The sequence below is a fragment of the Festucalex cinctus genome, chromosome 9 (genome assembly GCF_051991245.1).
Source record: "Festucalex cinctus isolate MCC-2025b chromosome 9, RoL_Fcin_1.0, whole genome shotgun sequence".
Lineage (NCBI taxonomy): Eukaryota > Metazoa > Chordata > Actinopteri > Syngnathiformes > Syngnathidae > Festucalex > Festucalex cinctus.
Genome location: NC_135419.1, coordinates 7,652,772 through 7,675,936, shown reverse-complemented (window position 1 = coordinate 7,675,936; position 23,165 = coordinate 7,652,772). Strand labels below are relative to the sequence as shown.

At 39.5% G+C, this 23,165-nt stretch overlaps 1 protein-coding gene across 12 annotated transcripts in view; it reads left to right on the top strand.

The window, feature by feature from the left end:
- The window catches only part of LOC144025391 (protocadherin alpha-C2-like), a 144,410-nt gene that overhangs the window by 59,535 nt on the left and 61,710 nt on the right, over positions 1-23,165 (top strand). The window contains exon 1 of one of the 12 annotated variants that reach the window (XM_077531328.1): positions 12,816-15,282. The exons of 9 other annotated variants lie outside the window; for them this stretch is intronic. In XM_077531328.1, coding sequence (XP_077387454.1) covers positions 12,901-15,282 — 2,382 coding nt within the window. In that variant the 5' untranslated portion in view covers positions 12,816-12,900. Of the gene's footprint in view, positions 1-12,815; positions 15,283-16,167; positions 18,683-20,523; positions 23,034-23,165 lie in introns of those variants that run through there. 2 more of the 12 variants (XM_077531320.1, XM_077531324.1) reach the window with 2 other exon arrangements.

Here is a 23,165-nt window from a genome sequence, read left to right as displayed (position 1 = left end):
ATTTCTGTAGGTTGCAGAGGTTTAAGTTGCACTGCATTATAATATTTTGGTCATATAGCTATATAGTTATTTTATTTTATGTAGTTTTATATAATTCTGATTATTCAGTGTTTTAATTAAATACTGACTTGGTGGGTGAAAGACAAACTTAACAAAAATAATACTAAAATGGCATGTCTGGTTTGTGTTGCAAAATAGCTTATTTGGACTAAACCATTACAAAATTGTTTGTGGGTGTGCAAGTTAGAGGGGTCACCGACCTTTTTGAAACGGCACATATCTGAAATGCACATTTTATCAAATTACCTAATAATATATTTATGTGAAAGCACTGATCATGTCAATAATTTCAGAGTCAAAAACAGAAATATGCACACTTTTTGACCATAAATCTCTGCAAGTGTTCTCATTCTCAAATTATTTATATAACACTCCTAGGAAATCACAATCTCCCATCAGTGGCGGGCTATTCTTAGAACACACCTGAAGGCTACCAATGTGGTCCATTCCTGGTGACCCTTCTCTTTCTTTTTTAAAAGGGAAGATGATCCATTTTTTTCCCTTTACAGTTGTATTCTATGTGGCCACTGTAGTCTAAATACAGCAGTCTGATTAATATTGTGTTTTTGGAATATGAATTATGCAGAAAAATACAATGGGGCGGCCATTTTGCCACTTGTTGTCTACTGAAAATGACATCATAGGTGCTCAGGTTACAACCAATCATGCCTCACCTGTTTTCAGAGTTTGGTCACGTGACTTTTCAAAGCTGACAGTGATTGATTTTTTTTTTAAAGTATTTATTTATTTATTTATTTATTACACTTCACAAACACGTTATTAATACACACAAAAGAACAAAACAAAACAATTAAGCCAGGGGGATACTTAAATAAAAACATTTAAAAAAAAAAATAGATCATAAAGCCCCAGTTCTCATCGCTTTCTTGTTTGTACATCTCAATATTGTATGAATGTATCGTTTGGTTTCCAATTCAAAACTAAAAACAAAGGTCTGACCGTGATTGATCATTACCTGAACCTGAGCAACTGTGATGTCATTTTTAGCCGAAAGCAAGAGGCAAAATGGCCGCACTCTGATATGGATAAAAACAGGTGGATTTTGCTGCCTAATTTAGATTCCACAAAAACAATGTTAATGAGAATGCCGTGTTTAGACGAGTGTGGCTGCATGAACATACTAATATTGTCAAGAAAATGTTTGGGTTGATTTCCTCTTTAAATATCATTCTATAAGTTCTGATTAGGCCCTGCAATTGGCTGGCAACCAGTCCAGGGTGTCCCCCACCTACTGCCCAGAGCCAGCTGAGATCGGCACCAGCACCCCCTGCGACCCTTGTGAGGAATAAGTGGTCAAGAAAATGGATGGATGGATGAAGTTCTGATTAGAATGTTCATTTAGTGTTATGATGCTGGTTGGTCGATTCCAGCTCATTACTTAACGAACTTAATTAAGTATCAACTGCACACTAACTATTGTACCAATATGTTTGTTTAATCTGCATTGCTTTGGCTGTGGGCGTGGCTGTTTGCTCCAGTGGCTTTGTCTGTCTGCTTGGCTGACCATGCAGGCAGATGTGCGCATTTGTGTTGTTTGCATGCTAACTGTCTGCACTGAAATGGTTTCCAGTGCACTGGCACTTGTCTGTCGTCTTTCACAAGTGGTTGAGGGAGTCTTCCTCATTAAAAGCGCCTCATGTGCCATACGGAGGGTGGATCAGAGGATCAGTCAGGTGGAAGACGGATATATGGGGACATGCTTTTTACTTGTTTACATGCTTTTTATATTTTATTGCAATTCCTAACTCGTTTTGCCATCTTCCTACTCTGCTACTGAACTCTCTCCTCCTTCCACATCCTCCATGTTTGTATCCTTCCCCTCCCCCCACCCCGAGTCTACTCATGCCCTCCTTTTCCCGCTTTCATCTGAATGTCCTTGGGTATCTCTTTCCCTGTTTGCCAGCCTGTTATTCGCCTGGACATGTCCATTTCTTATTCTGAATCTTAAAATTTTATCACACGCTCTAGAACCGTGTGTGTGTGCTAAGTATGTGTCGCGGTGCATCATGCCTTTAGGGTTGTAGCTGTGTGATGCTGCATGTGCTGTTGTGTGTCACTAGGGCACATTGTCTCTCTTATACGGCTCCGGCATGGGCGCACGGCTCCACTCACATTGGGGTCAGCAACAACAGTGATGGTAATCTAATTTACGCACACAGTCGGGTACAACACAAACATCAACTATCTTTTGGTCGGTGACACACACGGGCACACACAGCAGCCACTCACACTGAGATATACCTCAATGAAGTCAGAATGATGACAGAAATAAGTGCCCACGTCTGTTTTGGTGCTCACTGCTCAGTAATTAAAAGTCACTCACTTAGATAATCTCACTCCTTCATTGATAATTAGATTGTGCACCTATCTGATTGAGCATAATGCTTGTTCTACTGTGATGCAGTCCACTTCTTCAGTGTCACTCAAATTCGAGTGATTTCATCACAATCAACTGTCATATAATAGAGGAAAAAAATAAAAATAAAGTGTAACTCCTGTTTAGCTTTATTTTATTAATTTATTTAGAAATATTTTCATGTGTCGAGTGGTTAGCACGTCCGCCTCCCAGTTCTGGGGACTCCGGTTCGAGTCCAGGCTCCGGCCTTCCTGGGTGGAGTTTGCGTGTTCTCCCCGTGCCCGCGTGGGTCTTCTCCGGGTGCTCCGGTCTCCTCCCACATTCCAAAGACATGCATGGCAGGTTAATTGGGCACTTCAAATTGTCCCTAGGTGTGCTTGTGCATATGGTTGTTCGTCTCTGTGTGCCCTGCGATTGGGCTGGCAACCAGTCCAGGGTGTCCCCTGCCTACCGCTCAGAGCCAGCTGAGATAGGCGCCAGCACCCCCCGCGACCCTTGTGAGGAATAAGCGGTCAAGAAAATGGATGGATGGATGGACTTTTGAACATAAATTATGCAGTTTTAAACACAAAGACTACACACAATTTCTATATTCAAATTCATTTGGATTTCCATGTGATACAATATTTTAATATCTTTATTGTGAAATTTGGGTTAATGTGAATGAGCATTAAGCTATAATTGTAACCTGTAAAAAATACAAACAATAAAAAATAAATAAATCATGTAATACTGTATCCAGCTTTTTTTTTCTTTTTTTTTGGGGGGGGGGGGGTGGGGTGGGGGGATATGTGCATGAGTTAGCTTTAAGCTATAATTAAATAATATAATTAATTATAATATATAGATAGATAGATAGATAGATAGATAGATGTAGTACTGTTGCATCTCTTTTTTTCCACCCTGTCCCTGTGTGTTACCAAGGCAAAGTGAGAGTCAGTGGGCCAAAGCGAGAGTAAGTGTGGGCTGCACTCACAGCTCTAGGCCAAGGCTCCCTGGCACAGCTACTCTTGCTCCCATCATTTGTCCCAGAACACGACAAGGCTGGTTCATAGCCATGTGTGGCTTCCATGCAAGTTGGCCGTGTGCGTGTCAGTAATATGGGTCAAACCAATTCTTCCATATTGATAAAAAATGTGCTATAGGATACTTAACCCACAAGCAGCATTTAACTGTGCCATTTTTTTAAACATCACTTTCTGTAACTGCACATTTCATGTGGAATTTTACATCAGCATGTGTGCATGTGTGACCCTTTCTCCCCTCTGCTACTCCAGTAGTTATATAAGCCCTCACTTTCATTGTGTCGCACTTCATTGACTCATGATTCTGTGGTATAGTTTTGACCTTGCCACTCGCACTGCATACTCACGCACATCCATCACATTCTCGTTTGCTTTACTTCTAAGTGCATCATATAAACATTATCCAAAGTATTATAATTATTGTTATTATTATTCTTAGTAGTAGTAGTCTTAATGAAAAATATTACAGGAAGTTGATTTCTTTGCGTCCTGCAGCTATTGTCTTTTTTTGAATTAACAAATCAGAACAGATGGCCGCCACTGCTCTTGTTTGGCATCAGTGTTCATACAGCCACAACATCTGCTGCAGTGCTTAGGTCACCGCTGCACGCCTGGAGGATTGAACTGACGGCGAGGTGAGCGTAAGGCTCCCTGCAACTCAGCCATATATTGAGAAAGGAGTTAGTGGAAACAAAGGGCAACTGACTTTCACCTTCTTCTTGCAATCGAGATAGGAAAGAAAAGAAAAGAAAAAAAGAACAGGTGGAATGGCCTTTAGTGTTGTGATGTCTGATTTAGTGAATGTTAAAGTGAGGGAAATCTGCGGTCAGCAGTTTGGACAGAGGATGGCGCCTTCGTAAGAGGATTGCCTTCTTAGCACAGTATCCTTGCACTGCTCACTGTGGGGTATTTGGGGTGGGCATAGGACCACAGTGACCTCATACTCTTGTGAGGGACCGCATGTTGTATTATTTTCTGACTGAGCATCAATGGGATCACATGTCTGTGAGAAGGATTCATTCATTGTCCTCTATTTGACACCATATAATGTTCTTGACAGCATCGTGGGTACTTGCCTGGATTTCTTTGAGGTCCTCCTTTTCTGGCAGTTGGGATGATTGCATCATTATTAGAATGATTACGAATGATTATTGCCCACATGTAAAAGTTTAGCTTGCTAGCTACAGATTTTTTTATTTTTATTTTTTTTAGAGAGAGAGAGAAGTACTATATTTTGGATTATTTAATGGTTTTTCAAAGTGACATGTATTTACAGTAATTAATATTAATTAATTTAAGGCTTTTTGAATGTGGCATATAGTTTTTTCCCATGTGACCAACCAATCTTTTTTTTTTTTTTTTAAAGCTCAGTGTTAGTTCAAGGTTTTGACCTAGCAGCATTAATCTGCATTGGGAACGTGGCACAGAATAGTAAAGTATTTAAACAAACACAATAAAATCTGCAGTATCCCCAGAATGTACAGGAAGTCACTTCACTCACATTGTGATTAGGGATGTCACAATAAGGGCAATATCGTGATATTAAAACTGCCACAATATCGTCGTCGTCATGTTCACAATATTTAAAAGGACCACATCTGTTTAAAAAAAGTCAGTTTGATTTCCATTTGTGGAGTTCTAGCACCCTCTAGTGGCTAGTTTATTAGCACAATTTAATTTTCATTAGGGATGTTTTGGCCTTCTATGTTTAAAATCTATGTTAATTGTTAGATAAAGGGGAACCTAATTTGCTCGTGAAGCGATCAATGTGTGCTTGTATTACCAATTATGTGCCTCAATATTGTTATTAGAGATTGTAGGTAATATGCATTGCTTTAATGTACAAAAACACAATATTGTGCTTTTTTTTGTATGAGCTCTTTTTTACAATATTGTGATCTTTTTTAAATATCGCCAATGCCCCCACAATATCGTGATAATTATCGTATCGTGACCTTCATATCGTGACAATATCGTATCGTGATGTTTGGATGTCGTTACATCCCTAATGGTGATCATAAATAGTCTGTTTTGAATCAGATGTTCAAGTTCAAGAAGTATTGTGACTAGATTTATCTGAATACTACTCCTAAGTCATATTTGTGTGAGTGTGAACCTGCAGTGAGCAGCTGTATGATGGATGAGTCATCTCAGTGCCACATGTGGATGTATTTTTTTTCTCCCAAATCTGTTTATTTTTAGGTAGACCATCTGTCAGGGGGAAAACGCAGGAACATGTTGATTTAAGCTTAATGTTTGTGACGTAGCATTAACTGTGATAGTGATTCGCATATACTTGCATATTTGCATTTATTTTAGTAATGAAGGTGCTTGTTTACTGCCGTCTTGTGTAGTGGGTGCAGTATGACTGAAACAATACGATAGGGTGTGTAAGGCAAATGTTAATGCAGTAGTCCTACTGCCTCACATCCTCTCTCCTCCCACTCCCACTCCCACGTCTCGCTTGCAGTGGCTTTGTTCTCGACACACTCTTTCTACAGCCTCGTTAGACGTCCATCTTTTGTCTTCACCTCAAACTGGATTATTTTGCTCACCCTCCTGTCCATACATTTAGCCACACTCGGAGAAAATAATTATTTTCGCGTCGATCTTTGTCATCTTGCTCATACTCACATATGCCCCCTCCTGTCTGACCGTATGAATGCATGCAGAAACAAAAAGATTGCCAACAAGATCACTTTATTTTATTTTTATCTGTAAGATGCTCTTGTTTGAAGTTGTTGAGTCTAGTTCATAATAGAGAATTGTCCCATGAAGCGACCACTTGCACATTTTGTCTCTTAATCCATCATGCCCCCTAATGCTATTTTTGGTCTGAGGCAGCCTCTTGTCTGTACAAAGTGTCCTCGTTTTGGAGGAAGCACAATTGTAAATACTGCTTCAGGACTCATAGTACATTCTGTCTTTCTCATATATTACAATGAGTGAAAGCCTTTTTTTATGTACTGTATATATTTTATATACATTTGATGTGTTTTAAACAGGAATAACCATAAATTATACATTGGAGTACAGTATCATGATAATAGTAATTAACAATAACAATTTTCTTCTTCTTCTTCTTCTTATCATTATATAATAATAATAATAATAATAATAATAATAACAATAATAATAATAATAATAATAATAATAATAATTATTATTATTATTATTATTATTATTAGTTTTATAATAATAATAATAATAATAATAATAATAATAATAACATACAAAAAATCTGATGAAAATTAAAAATAATTAAAACCAAAGTTATATATTATTTGCTTGTCCTATCTTTGATTTGAATGTGACATTTGATATTTTGGAATGTTATGGATAGCTTTCAATGTTTCTTTGAAAAAGACCAATCATGTCATTCATGAACAATTATTTCCTTTGTTGATGAACAACTGTTGTTCATATTTTCTCAATAATTTTGAGTTTCCACCCCCATAATAAGAGACACTTTTTTCTTTTAAATCAAGCGTAATTATTTTTCATGTAATAAATAATATGCGGTATGTGACAAAAAAAAAACTGTCATGTTAATTGGCACAATGATGCAATGAGGTCTAATTTAAAGCTCTCTGGAGTGCAGCCTACAAATTATATAATTGCTTGAGTTTGCTCCTGCAAGCCACATCATTAGGTACACCTGCAAAATGAAATGTGATGCAATGCAATAATTGTATCAAATGTCTTTGCAACAACAATAATATTGTTCATTTTGATTGACATTGACATTGCAATATTAATTTAGCTGTCTTCCAGGATCATCAAATAATTTTAGTATTATGTCACAATGGAAATGAGTTTCATTTGCATGTAGTTCTTAAAACGAACGTTCTGTAAACACCAAACGGAAGGATGGCTGACAGCTAGTTGGGCCGGTTACGTTTCATGATTGTAGGGAATGTGAGTATGCATACTCTGTATGTATGTACAAGAAAAGCCAATTTGAACAAATGAATTATATTTGCAGGTGTTTTGATTCATATTAACATGAGTATGAATATGATTTGTTTATTCAGAACCTGGCCAAATTTAGAAGGTGTGTACACATATGCAACCATTTATTTTTATTTCTGCTCTTGAAAGTTTTTTGTTTGTTTTTTAATTGAAGAGTACAAGTTATCAGTCACATTAATGGTGGACAATGATATTGATCAGAATTTTGTATATCACAAATCATGGCATTCAAACAGGGGTGTGTAGACTTTTTTTATTTTCTGATATACATGCATGTATGCTGTGTGGAGAAGCGCAAAAGGTGATGGCTTATTCAGCTTCTTCTTCTCTCTTTCCCTCTCTTTTTTCAGTCTAACTTATTTTTGTTGCCCTCACTATTAAAGGAGACATTACTGTAATACAGGGTGCTTTTGCAATGCAATATAGGCCTATGGTATGAAAGTATTTAATAGACTTTTTAAAACATACCTTTAAATTCTATTTTAAACAAACAAACAAACAAACAAACAAACAACCAAATAAAATATGTCCAGGACCCCTCACATATAGTTAAAAAAAAACAAAAAAAAAACTACTGAAATTCACATATTACTGGCGTTCTTTACTTTTAGCCGCAAACGTCTGTTTACTACTTATCCTGTCAATTCTGCCACGAATGTCAATATTCCAGTTTGTCCTACATGGATTAAGGCCTCCGTAAAGAGTGTCAAGTTATAATTCTCCCATTACTCCTCTAATGCGATTAGGTGCAATCAACTTAATGATGCCACCAAGTGTAGTTTAAAGAAGGCTGCAGAAAGTGAAACTAAAGATGCCACTCACACAATTCTGTGTCTTGTATTGTAGATGGACGGTTTTGAGGTATACATTCATTTTAAGTGTAGCCTATCTATTAAACGGACAACTGGGTATATTGCAGAGAGACCACCTCTTGGGAATTTGTTTGTCCTTGTAGCTATTTAGGTTTTGATACTATTAAGACAGGAAGCTTATACTGACTGACCCGAGAGTTCATGGAAATGAATGAACGAGTCACAACACATCACAACAGTCCCATCACAATACTGTCGTCATTTTCTGGTGGAAAGTGGAGCACGCTCACAAAAACCATTCCAGCCTACACTTCCAACATCAGGCTCTCTACAGGCCAGCACTCTCCTCTATTATTCAGACTCACTCCCTTCATTTTTTTTTTTTTTTTTTAATGGAATTGGGCCAAGCCTGAGCGCATGCAGCAGGTCTGCTCCTCCATTGCTCTTCACATGCACGCACTACTGGTGGGCGAACAGTTAGTTCAGCATGACTAAGAAGAAGGTAAAAATAGACATTACACAACACTTAAATGTGTCCAATGTGTGAGAAATGTAGAATATATCAGTGTGAAAAAAATGAACATTAATTGTACAGTGTATGCATTAAATGCTCTATAAATGTACAGCATTTTGTTCTCCTGCGGTCGTATATGGCTCCATCTTTCCCGCTTTGATTTCTCAAGCATTACACTGGATGACGTTTGCAAGCATTTGTTTAATACAGTCCCAGCGTTTTTCCATTTCCTGGAGACACAGTGAATGAGAATCAGACATCAAGGCTGGAGAGTATCTGTGCCACATGATACACTTTTTCATCTGAGTGTGAGAGTGATCAGAAAGCTTTATCTGGCCCAGACTGAGCATGTGAAAAGGGGTGAAAGGGAGGTATGCGCCCTCTTGTGGCAAAAAATCAGAACATAATGTGCTCAGTGCGTCAATCCAGTCAATTATTTAGCTGGTCACTGCACTCTGAAAGTGGTGGCGTATTCACTGGTTTTACTATTGAGTTTATGTGTCAGTATTGATCCACGGATAGCTGTCCTATTTTTTACCCCACTCATAACTGGTTGGTCTACACCCTCTGCCTGTGCTGAACCATTTGATTGACAAATCTAGGTTATCCATGATTGACTATGGAGCCAGATTTACTCCTAATCCCAGAAAAATGGTTTAGTTCTGGCTGCATCATTCATTCCTCTGTGTGGGTGCACTAGTCATATAAAAGATGGAAGGAATTAAATGCATTGTCTGTATATGTGTGGTATATAAAACATAATTGTATGTAGTTGACATCATATTCTTTGCCTGTTTCCTCACAAAGAAAGGTCCAGTGAAGGGGCAGGAAGTAGGGAGTGGCACTGATGGAGGCTTGCGTCTGTGTCGCTATGGCAACAAGAGAGGAGCTAGTGAATCAATTATGGCTGCTCACAGTGGAAACAGATCTAGTCCAGGGATGCCACATCGCTTCAACCAAGCCAATTGGATGTTTGTTTGTTTTTCCCTTTCCTCTGTTTCTAATATGGCATGTCTGGTTTTATGCTGATCTGAATGCATCTGTTGTTACAAAGTGAATCGACACCATGAGTGAGAGGAGGGAAAAAAAAAAAAAAAGAGTTCTGAGCTCTCCTCTCATGACACATCCACAACATACAATCAACAGTAGCCTGCTGCTTTGCCTGCTTGTTGTTTTACACTAGAGTAACTAATTAAGTGACTTGGGGGAATTGTGCTATTGCTTTCCAAATGAGTGAACAATGCGTTTGTGTGTCTGTTTCAGTGGTGTGTGCATGTGTATGCGTGTGTGCATGGGCACGCTCCATATTGCCATGTCCTGGCTCATGTTTTTGCCTGTCCTACTTTTCCAACCAATGGAGGGAGTGCAGATTTAAAAAGAAATGATTGAGATGGATTTCGTTCTGTTTCTTCATGATATTATATATATTAGCAAGTGTAGATTTTTATGTGCAGAGGGTCTAGCCATATATACATATATATATATATATATATATATATATATATATATATATATATGCAACATTTTTTTCTTTAACTTTTCATACTCTTGTTAACATAAAAAGGAGAAAAATGTTAAACAGAAACATGTCTGCATCTTTTAGTCACTGATGAGTAATTTCATAATAATTCAGATTCAGTTTGTGTTTAGGTCATTATCTGCCACTAGATGGCATGATTGCATTTGTAAGATGGTGACAGCTCAGTGCATTTTCTTTTCATATAAAGCTATCTAGTCTTTAACATGAAGTAACTTGTGAAATTCTGCACATTTTTAAAATTGTAAAATACAACTCCAGTCTCCACAAATATATGCATTATTATTAAATTTATTACTGATGAATTTGGACTAAATTAGCGGGGTTAAAGGAACTTTAAATTAGCACAAAATTAACACTAATTTTGACATCCTATATAGGGGAAAGGTATTTGACATTTATGATAAATTTGACATGCTATACTTTGAAGTGTTGCATCACATAAAGCAAGTGTGCATCTTGCAGGAAGGACGTGTGGGTGGTCTCCAGAGCCTTGTCCCAGCGCGGGCACTGTGGGTTGCATGTGCAAGGTTGATTGAGAAGGTCAGGCTCTCTTCAGTGTGGTGAGGGGGTCGGAAAGGAGAAGAGGCTGCTGCAGCTGAAGTGTCGTAGTGAATATGCTGTAGCAGTGCAACATTAGCGATGCATGAGCAACCCGGCTGCAACTGTTGGTAGACTAGTTCACACCAGAGTATGCTTTGTTTGCACATTTGTGTGTGCACGCAAAGCCTGATGCGGTTCGATTCATTCAACGAGAGCGGAATCCATCAATGTGAGCTGATGAATATTCAAAAGTGGGTCAAAAACTCCAGTGTATTTAGTAAAATACACCCATGGGCTCGTGCTCATAATGCGCGTCTGTGTGCATACGTACGTCATGTCTGTTCCGGGGATGGCGTTACTATGGAGACATGAATGGGAGAGAAGGGATGGAGGAAGGGAGGGGAGTGCTTGAAGCATGTTCAGATGGCACCCCCACACAAGCGCACACACACGCCTTGCTTAGATGATCAGCAGCAGCTCCTCTATATGCGGCACTCACTCTTTAATAACACACCAAAAATACACCACACTCACTGCCCTCATTCTCTAACCTTTAACCCTTTGCTCCCACTCTAGGATATACTTACTACTACGTCAACTAAATAAAAATAAATCACTCTGAAGGGAGGAAAAGTGTGTGTCTTTTTAAACCTTTATTTGTCATGTAAATTATTCAGTAATTCCTAAGGGAGAGTTACTTTATCGATGCGTATATTTACATTATTTGCTAATGTAAAAATTAAAGCAAATCAAAGTGATCTGTATTTTTAGTTTGTGCATTAGAGGCCTTTCATATCAGAGGATAAAGCTCTGCAGCAGCGTTCTCGGAGTGCTAAATATAATTTACAAAATGTGTTTGAATTGTTTCTTTTGAAATGTTCAGTAAAAAGCCCCAGTTCTGCTGTCAAGTTGGATTCATTATTACAGCAACTGACGTTCGCTAAATAATGCATAAATTAACATCATATAAACAACAGAAGAGTGGTTTATAATTTCTTGGAAAGCAGCAGAGATTTGAACGCAAATCAACAGCAAATAAGGTCAAGAGGTCAGCAGGTCGTTGGACAGAGCTGTGATAAGCTACGTGCTTTTAAAAGATAAATTCTGGCTTTGCTGTGCTGAGTAATATTAGTATGTGTGATGTAGACTTTATGAGGAAGATAATCCAGGATTCTGAGCTGGTTTTGATAATCCTGACAGTAATATGCATCATTTGATGAGAAAGGTGACTGACTTTTTGTGAGTACATATATACACAAAAATCACTTCACTTGAACATATTTTAACACTTGTCATCTATAAATTCTGCATATTAGCCATTGTGAGGTATTAATAATGCATATTGCAGCAGAGAGATGATTGTGGATCAGTGTGTGATGATTATTAATATTTTCTCCAAATGAAATCATGTTTTCCACATGCAGGAAAATAGGACGGGAGTTTATGAAGCTGAGTATTAATCCCCGGATTAGCAAGCAGAGGGACGTTCATGCAAATTGATGACGAATTGTGGAGAAAACCAAAACATACTAGAGCACACATCCTCATGTGTGCAATCAGTTCAACTGATTAATTAGCCGCATGGTTAATATAGGTACTCAGAGAGCAGAATACTAAGGAGAGTGAGGAGAGAAAAAAAACATTTCAGCTCTCTGATCAAAAAAAAAAAAAAAAAAAGAGGACATTGTATGCAGTAGTTTTCATTTTAGGAGTCAGGAAAAAAAAACCCACAAGAATCAACTCAAGGTTTCTTGTTTGTAAAGATTTGGTCATTTCTCTTGCTGTGTGTGTGTGTTTTAATGGCTGCCTGCCTGTGAATCATGAAAAATTCACTCACCCCTGCACATGCCCACTGACCACCAAGCGTCGCTCTTTATCCATCAGTGGAAGAGCCGCTCTTCCATTGCATTGAGGCCCCTCCCGTTTTCAGATACTGGGGATGTCTATTCAGTCTTTGTCATAAAGAGGCAGAGAACGGAGGAACAAGCACACGGCTCACCCTAAAATAAGGAATTATTTTTTATTCATTCATTCATAATTCATTCATTTTGGACATAAACATGGCTTGTAGATGGAACTATTTTGGGATCTATTTGTGGCTTATTCTCCTGGAGTGTTACTGGGATTCCGCATCTGGACAGCTTTCTTATTCCATCTCAGAGGAGTTAAACCCCGGCACTCTCGTTGGAAACATCGGCAAGGATTTAAATTTAAACGTACAGGACCTGGAATCTCGTTTGTTTCAGATTGTTGCCACCACCAAGAAGAAATTCCTTGAGGTAAATCTAAAGACTGGAGCTCTTTATGTAAATGAGAGAATAGACAGAGAGGAACTCTGCACAGAGGAGGTGAAATGCTCCATCAGTGTTGAAGCTGTAATAAACAACCCTTTAAAACTCTATCGCGTTCATGTAGACATTTTAGATGTCAACGATAACTCCCCTTTGTTTACCACAAAAATGCAGAATTTAAATATCGCAGAGAGCACATTGCCAGGGGTTAAATTTGCTTTGTCTGAAGCCAGTGATGCAGATGTTGGTAAAAACAGCATCAGCACGTATAGATTAAGTCCAAATGAGCATTTTTCATTAGCAGTGCATAAAGCAGGCGGCAGCGTGTCTGCTGAGCTCGTGCTGAAGAAAGCTTTGGATAGAGAGAAGCAACCTGTCCTCACTATGACACTGACTGCGGTAGACGGGGGGAGCCCAACCAAATCAGGAACCTCTCAAATTATAATAAATGTTTTAGACAACAATGACAACATCCCAACGTTTAGTGAATCTCTCTATAAAACAACACTTAAAGAAAATGCACCAGTCGGCACTAGAATCATAACATTGAATGCCACCGATGCTGACGAGGGTTTAAACAGCGAGATTGTGTATTCATTAAGAAGCAAAGATCAAGATCACGTGTTGGATGTATTTGAAATTGAAGGTCAAACGGGTGTAATTAAGGTGAAAGGTCACATTGACTATGAGGAAAAGAGAGCGTACGAGATAAGAGTGGAAGCCACTGATAAAGGCAACCCCCCAATGTCTGCTCATTGCAAAGTGCTGCTTGAGGTTTTGGATGTCAACGACAATGCCCCCGAGGTCACGGTGACATCACTGCACAACGCCGTGCCAGAAGACGCTGTTGTGGGCACGGCAGTCGCACTGGTGTCACTTTTTGATAAAGACGGCGGTGAGAATGGTCATGTTAATGTGCATATTCAAAATAAAGTTCCATTTAAACTGGAAGAAAATTACAAAAACTATTACTCTCTCTTAGTTGATGAGCCACTAGACAGAGAGAGTGCACCGCAATACAACATCACAATTGTTGCCAAAGATAAGGGAAGTCCTCCTCTATCCAGCACCAGTGTAGTTTACGTTCACATTTCTGATGTTAATGACAACGCGCCTCACTTCTCAGAGTCCCTCGTTAATGTTTATATTAAAGAAAATAGTCCACCAGGAGCAGTGATAAATAGAGCGACTGCAGTGGATGATGATGTTAATGAAAATGGGCATGTGAGATACTCATTTGTGCAAAGCAGCACTGATTCATTGCCAATAACTACAATGATAAACATTAACTCTGAAAGTGGAGATATAGTTGCTCTTCAGTCTTTTGACTATGAGAGGTTGAAGACGTTTCAGTTCAAAGTTCAGGCCACAGACTCTGGTGTTCCTCCACTCAGTAGCAACGTCACCGTCAATGTTTTTATCCTGGATGAGAATGACAACAGGCCCGCCATTTTGGCTCCCTATTCCGAACACGGCTCTGTTAACAGTGAGACCATCCCATATACCGCTGAAGCGGGATATTTTGTGGCCAAAATCAGGGCAGTGGATGCAGACTCTGGCTACAATGCACTGCTCTCCTATCACCTGTCTGAGCCCAAAGGCAGCAACAACCTCTTCCGGATCGGAACCAGCACCGGGGAGATTCGGACCAAGAGGCGAATGAGTGACAATGACCTGAAAAGTCACCCCTTGGTGGTGTTGGTGTGTGATAACGGAGAAGCCTCCCTGTCAGCTACTGTGTCTATTGATGTGGTGGTGCTTGAAAGCACAGCTGACATCCACACTCAGTTCAGACATGTGCCCATCAAGGAGGAGAGCTTCTCCGATTTACACTTGTATCTGCTCATCGCCATTGTGGCCGTGTCGCTCATCTTTCTGCTCAGCCTCATCACTTTAGTGGCCTTCAAATGCCACAGACAGACAGACGGACCTTTCGACAGGTACAGCGCCCCAATGATCACCACCCACCCTGACGGGAGCTGGTCTTACTCCAAAGCGACTCAGCAGTACGACGTGTGCTTCAGCTCAGACACGCTCAAGAGTGACATGGTGGTTTTTCCCACGCCCTTTCCACCTGTAGAGGCAGAACTGATCAGTATTAATGGAGGAGACACCTTTACCAGGACTCAAACTTTACCCACTACTGAAAAGGTAAGAAAAAAAGCTTTATTTTTGTAATTTAATTCATGGACAGAGAGGGAAAAAAGAAGGAAAATATAGCTGTTTCCACATTTTATTGCTAAAAGCTGAAACTTTGTCATAATTTCTGGAGCTCTGGCCAGGTGTGGGTGCTAAGGCAGTCATTCCCAACCAGCCATTTATTCAATTACGCTTAGTTTGTCTGAGAATGACTGCATGAATATCTTTGTTCATCTGCAATAACATAATGTATATTGACAGGCAGAAAAAAACAAATGATATATAATTAGATGGTGGAAGGCACAATAAATTAGTATCATTTATACAGAAAAGTTAATGACTTCCTGTGAGTACTGTACTCTATCAACTTTGTGTTCAATTAAAAGGCCCAGATTTCACACAAAGGAAATTGCAACAACACTTATTTCAGTATTCATCTTTTTTGTAGCATTTTTGTTTGCACAGATGTCCTAGTGCAAAATCGGTGCCTTAATTAGCTCAACAATCTCCTTCCTTGTTGCAGACCACATGCACCTATCCATGGTGCTGAAATATACACCTCTGATGTTGAATTAAGCAAAGTTGAAATCACGCTTGATGTTTAAACTTATTAATCAGTTGTCATTTTTCAGACTTTGTCTCAAAACCGCTATCCCTACATTACAAATTGATTTTATTTATGTGTTTATATTTGTAACAGCGAGACACAGGGTGTTTGAGATAACTGGAATCGCTGTGGTTGTCATGTTGTGTAGTCCTGTCAGTTAATGAAAGTGGCCACCAGAGGGCAGTCGAGACCATCACATGTTAACGTCCTCGGACTCCTCCCAAATGACGGGGATGCGTCCGTTTTTTTTCAGGCTTTGTCACAAAACCGCGAGGTGGAAGAGTGGATGGATCAGTAAGCGCGTCCCTCGGCCTTGTTGTCTGTTTAAATAATATTCTGTTAATTTTTTCCTCAATGAAGAATCATCGTGGGAACGTGGAGGAAGCTGTCAGTTCTGGTCGATTCACGTCGGATACAAATATGTTGATGAGATGGACACGCAGCTCATTGAGGATTTATTTGGCCTTTGTTCTATTGGATTGTTGTTGCACGGCGGCATATGGACAGCTTTCCTACAATGTTTTGGAGGAGGTAAAGGTGGGCACCTTTGTTGGAAATGTGGCCAAGGATTTAAACTTAAACGTGCATGACTTGGAGGAGCGCATGTTTCAGATTGTGAGCGGATCAAAAAGGAAATATTTCGACGTGAATGTGAAAACTGGATCTCTTTATGTGAGTGAGAGAATAGACAGAGAGCAGCTCTGTGCACAGGCTGCGGCATGCACCGTCAACGTAGAAGCGGTTATGAACAAACCTTTAAAGCTGTATAGACTGGAAATAAATATAGTTGACATAAATGATAATGCGCCTTATTTCATTGAGAGGCTGCAGACACTTAATATCGCGGAGAATACGTTGCCAGGGGGGACTTTTGGTTTCATCGGGGCGTTAGATCTCGACGTTGGGAAAAATAGTGTTACTGCGTACAAGATTAGTCCGAATGATTATTTTTCTCTTGATTCCCACAAAGGGGAGGGTGCGGCTTCTAAACTTGTGCTCCAGAAGCCTTTAGATCGAGAAAAACAGCATTCTATTACACTTACAGTCACTGCAGTGGATGGTGGAAATCCACCCAAATCTGGCACATGTCAAATTCTGATCAATGTTTTAGACAACAACGACAATGCTCCTGTCTTTAGCACTTCTTTATATAAAACACAAATTTCAGAGAACTCACCACTAAATAAAACAGTCATCACACTGAATGCAGCTGATGCTGATGATGGCTTGAATGGTGAAATAGAATATTCACTTAGGCGTAAAGGACAGGACCATGTTTTGGATTTATTTGGAATTAATCCTAAAACAGGTGTGATTTTCGTCAAAGGAGAGATAGACTATGAAGACAATTCCGCTTTTGAGATTCATGCACAGGCCACTGACAAAGGTCATCCTCCAATGTCTACTGACTGTAAAGTCCTGGTTGAAGTGGAGGACATAAATGACAATGCTCCTGAGATTAGTGTGACGTCACTGCTAAACACAGTTAAGGAGGATGCGGAGATTGGCACTGCTATTGCTCTTGTGTCTGTGCTTGATAAGGACGGGGGAAAGAACGGTGTTGTTGAAGTTACTATTGTGAATGGGACTCCATTTAAATTGGAAACGAATTATAAAAATTATTATTCATTAACAGTCAATGGCCCATTAGACAGAGAGACTCAGACCAACTATAAAATTACTATAGTAGCAATTGATGAAGGAGCTCCATCTATGTCCAGCACTAGTGTGGTTTATGTTCATATTTCTGATATAAATGACAATGCTCCTCACTTCTCAGAATCCCTCATTAATATTTACATCAAAGAAAACAGCCCACCAGGAGCAGTAATTCATAAAGTGACTGCAGTTGATGATGACATTGATCAAAATGGGCAAGTGAGATACTCATTTGTGCAAAGTAGCACTGGCTCAGTACCAATAACGACAATGATTAACATTAACTCAGAGAGTGGAGACATTGTCAGTTTGCAATCTTTCGACTATGAGAAGTTGAAGACATTTCAGTTTCAAGTTCAAGCCACAGATTCTGGTGTTCCTCCACTCAGTAGCAACGCCACCGTCAATGTTTTTATCCTGGATGAGAACGACAACAGTCCCGCCATTTTGGCTCCCTATTCCGAACTTGGCTCCGTGAACAGTGAGAGCATCCCATATACCGCTGAAGCGGGATATTTTGTGGCCAAAATCAGGGCAGTAGATGCAGACTCTGGCTACAATGCACTGCTCTCCTATCACCTGTCTGAGCCCAAAGGCAGCAACAACCTCTTCCGGATCGGAACCAGCACCGGGGAGATTCGGACCAAGAGGCGAATGAGTGACAATGACCTGAAAAGTCACCCCTTGGTGGTGTTGGTGTGTGATAACGGAGAAGCCTCCCTGTCAGCTACTGTGTCTATTGATGTGGTGGTGCTTGAAAGCACAGCTGACATCCACACTCAGTTCAGACATGTGCCCATCAAGGAGGAGAGCTTCTCCGATTTACACTTGTATCTGCTCATCGCCATTGTGGCCGTGTCGCTCATCTTTCTGCTCAGCCTCATCACTTTAGTGGCCTTCAAATGCCACAGACAGACAGACGGACCTTTCGACAGGTACAGCGCCCCAATGATCACCACCCACCCTGACGGGAGCTGGTCTTACTCCAAAGCGACTCAGCAGTACGACGTGTGCTTCAGTTCAGACACGCTCAAGAGTGACATGGTGGTTTTTCCCACGCCCTTTCCACCTGTAGAAGCAGAACTGATCAGTATTAATGGAGGAGACACTTTTACCAGGACTCAAACTTTACCCACTACAGAAAAGGTAGGCAGACAATTTCTTTTCCTGGTTTGTCATAGATGTTGTTTTAGCTGTTATGCACTTACATGTAGCAAAAAGCTCAAACACTAATGGCTTTTTGAAAACCAGCTTATAAATGACCCCCAGGTTTAAATATCTCATGTTTTAAGTCAAGCTGGTTTAATATGAATAGCACTTGTGGCCACTTAGTAGGACAGTTTTGGAGTCAAAGCAATCTTAATGAAAGATTACCACAGGCATAAGACAAATTAATTAAGTGGTTTATTTACAGTATATTGTCCATGTTGTTGAACAACGGTACGCTGAGTATGTATTTAACATTTTAGTCTGTTGACATCTTGAAGGTATTTTTTTTTTTTTTCATCAGAAGAGTTCTTGTTTAAATACATCATAAATGCGTCACAGGCAGAGTATTCTTCTTCTCAATAGTTTTTATTTATTTTTATTTATTTATTTATTTATTTATTTATTTATTTATTTTAATAACTGGCTGCCTCAGCTATTCTTTCGCGAGACTTCCTGTCCATGGTCTGAATTGATCTATTTAATTATTTTACATCTTAAGACATATAGCTTCATTCAGGTTATATTATGCTTATTGCCTTCTTGACTCTCAACATCTGCATAACACTCCATATTTAATGGTAGAAAATCTTGTAATACTGTGAAAGGTTTTAGTTATATACTGGTGTTAATTTGGAATGGTAAAAACAGTTTCAGAAAATTCTATTAATGCAATGTGATGCGAGTTTGTTCAATAATATAAAATAGCAGTATAGCACAACATCTTTAGTTTCATATTAGGAGTCCATCTCTTATGAAATTGTCTTGTGCACAGAAAAGGACAGAAGAGCATTTGAAGTATATGTTGGACATGTATGCTGTGTAAAAATGATATGGTACAAGTAAAAATACTTGAGCCTTTGATTGTGGATTCTGTTGTGCACATAGAAGTTGGCCAACATCTTACATCAAAGAGTTTGCATTTGTCTGGGTAGAAAATGCAGCATTCAGGTTTATTTTTCGAGTGACTGCTTCACTGTCTCGACCGGTTACAGACCGTGTGAAATGTGCTGTCCATGGTGCTGAAAAAAATATTGTCCGTTCTGAAGTGACGTTTTGTCAGAATAAGGAATACATTAATCCACACTGTAGATTAGAATAATTAATCTAAGCACTTGGTTAGATTTTCATAACCTAATCTTCACATTATAGAAATATAGTCGGGAGAAGAATATTGTTTCAACACAGAATTTATTTTCTTTCTCTTTTTAAATTTATTTATTTGTCTTACATATTTTTTTATGTTGTCTATTTTCAAAAGAGAGATCTCAGTGATTTATGTGAAAATAAATTATCACACGAAGCAACTTTATTTGCATTTCCATAATTTAAACATACGAGTTGCACAGGACTAAAATGTGGTAACATGATGACATTTTTGAGAAATGGACCATTTAAAAAAATGCCAGATTATGCATTTCAATCATGTGCAACGGCTATACATTTCCAAATTAAATAGGCCTACATTCACTGAAATATATATATTTTTTTTTCCCCAGTGAGTTTGACTAAGTCTAGACATAACTGACATGTATGAAAATTAAATCATATTGTCTGGTCAGTGGTCATTCTCTCAGTTTGTATCTTATGTTATGGATTTTATTGGACTTATTTGATAGGACTATTGGTCTTATTTGATGCTGTGTGGTGGTGCTTGTAGTTCATCCAAACGTCCACTAGAGGACACCGTGGACCATGACATTGACGCATCCTTATCCGCGGCGCTGGGCTCCTCCCAAATGTGCGTGCTGTTTTTCGTCATTGGAACAAAGAAGCTCAGACGGTGAAAGATACTGATGCGACTGCATCGTGTTTGTTACCAGTTTTCTGTTTGTTTTTAAAAAAAAAATCCTTCATATCAAGTCGATTTTTGCATCATTTATTCATTTATGCCTTGGACGAAATGATGCGGGCGTCGGGCTTTTGGAGCTCTGTGCGGATGTATTTTCTCTTCGTGCTGCTGGAGTGTTACTGGGAAGCCGTGTGCGGCCAGCTCTCGTACTCGGTGGCGGAGGAGGTGAATGTGGGGACCGTTGTGGGAAATATTGCCAAGGATTTAAGCTTAAATGTCCAGGATTTGGAGTCCCGTATGTTTCAGATTGTTGCAGGAAGCAAGAGGAAATATTTTGAGGTAAATCTGCAGACTGGCGTCCTCTATGTGAATGAAAGAATAGATCGAGAGGAACTGTGTGGAGATCAAGCCAAATGTTCACTCAGTGTAGAAGCTGTCATTAATAATCCCTTAAAATTATACAGAATTGAAATTACAATTTTAGATGTAAATGACAATTACCCAGTATTTTCGAGCCATTTACAGGTGCTGAACATAAGTGAGACTACAGCAGTAGGATATAAATTTCCTCTGCATCCAGCCCACGATGCAGATGTTGGTAAAAATACTGTAAATTCATACAAGATCAGCGAAAATGAACAATTTTCTCTTGAAGTGCTCAGGGGAGAAAGTGTGATGCCAGAATTGGTGCTTCAGAGACTTTTAGACCGAGAAAAACAGGCAGTGATCACACTCACATTGACTGCTATTGATGGAGGAACACCAGCTAAATCGGGAACAATGACGATTGTTGTGAATGTACTGGACATTAATGATAATGCTCCTATTTTTAGTCAAAAGCTATACAAAGCTAGTATATATGAGAATATTGAGATTGGCACATCAATAATCACATTAAATGCAACTGATTTAGATGCAGGACCAAATGGACACGTGTTCTATTCTTTCAATGCAGGAGGCAGAGAGAAACAAACAAATATGTTTTCTATTGATGAAAAAACGGGAACAATATCAAATAAGGAAAACATTGACTTTGAAAAAACAAATGCATTTGAACTCCGAATACAAGCTAATGATGGAGGCACTTCTCCATTAACATCTCATGCAAAACTGCTGATAGAAGTTTTAGATGTCAATGACAATTCCCCTGAAATTTCTGTTACATCTTTACTGAACACAGTGAAAGAAGATGCAACAATTGGAACAGCTATTGCAATTGTCTCCGTGATGGACAAAGATGGAGGTAAAAATGGTTTGGTGCACTGTAAAATTAATAATGATGTTCCTTTCAAACTTGAGTCAAATTATAAGAATTCATACTCTTTGGTTGTCAATGGTCCACTTGACAGAGAGACTCTATCTGTTTACAATATCAGCATTACTGCAAACGATGAAGGCACACCCTCTCTTTCCAACACGAGTTTCATTAATGTGAAAATCTCAGATGTTAACGACAACAAGCCTCACTTCTTAGAGCCCCTCATCAATGTTTATATCAAAGAAAATAGTCCCCCAGGAGCAGTAATAAATAGCGTGACTGCACTGGATGATGACATTGATCAAAATGGGCATGTTACTTATTCATTTGTGCAAAATAGTGCTGACTCAATGCCAATAACTACAATGATAAACATTAACTCTGAAAGTGGAGATATAGTTGCTCTTCAGTCTTTTGACTATGAGAGGTTAAAAACGTTCCAGTTCAAAGTTCAGGCCACAGATGCTGGTGTTCCTCCGCTCAGCAGCAACGTAACTGTCAATGTTTTTATCCTGGATGAGAATGACAACAGTCCCGCCATTTTGGCTCCTTATTCTGAACACGGCTCCGTTAACAGTGAGAGCATCCCATATTCTGCTGAAGCGGGATATTTTGTGGCTAAAATAAGGGCAGTAGATGCAGACTCTGGCTACAATGCACTGCTCTCCTATCACCTGTCTGAGCCCAAAGGCAGCAACAACCTCTTCCGGATCGGAACCAGCACCGGGGAGATTCGGACCAAGAGGCGAATGAGTGACAATGACCTGAAAAGTCACCCCTTGGTGGTGTTGGTGTGTGATAACGGAGAAGCCTCCCTGTCAGCTACTGTGTCTATTGATGTGGTGGTGCTTGAAAGCACAGCTGACATCCACACTCAGTTCAGACATGTGCCCATCAAGGAGGAGAGCTTCTCCGATTTACACTTGTATCTGCTCATCGCCATTGTGGCCGTGTCGCTCATCTTTCTGCTCAGCCTCATCACTTTAGTGGCCTTCAAATGCCACAGACAGACAGACGGACCTTTCGACAGGTACAGCGCCCCAATGATCACCACCCACCCTGACGGGAGCTGGTCTTACTCCAAAGCGACTCAGCAGTACGACGTGTGCTTCAGTTCAGACACGCTCAAGAGTGACATGGTGGTTTTTCCCACCCCCTTTCCACCTGTAGAAGCAGAACTGATCAGTATTAATGGAGGCGACACCTTTACCAGGACTCAAACTTTACCCACTACTGACAAGGTATGCGATACATTCTCTTCTTTCTTGACTGATTGGTTGCATGTTGCTATATTGTGCAGTTTTGAAAATAGTTTGACATCCACTTGACGTATATCAGATTATGCACTTGCTAAAATACAGGTGATAAAGCCG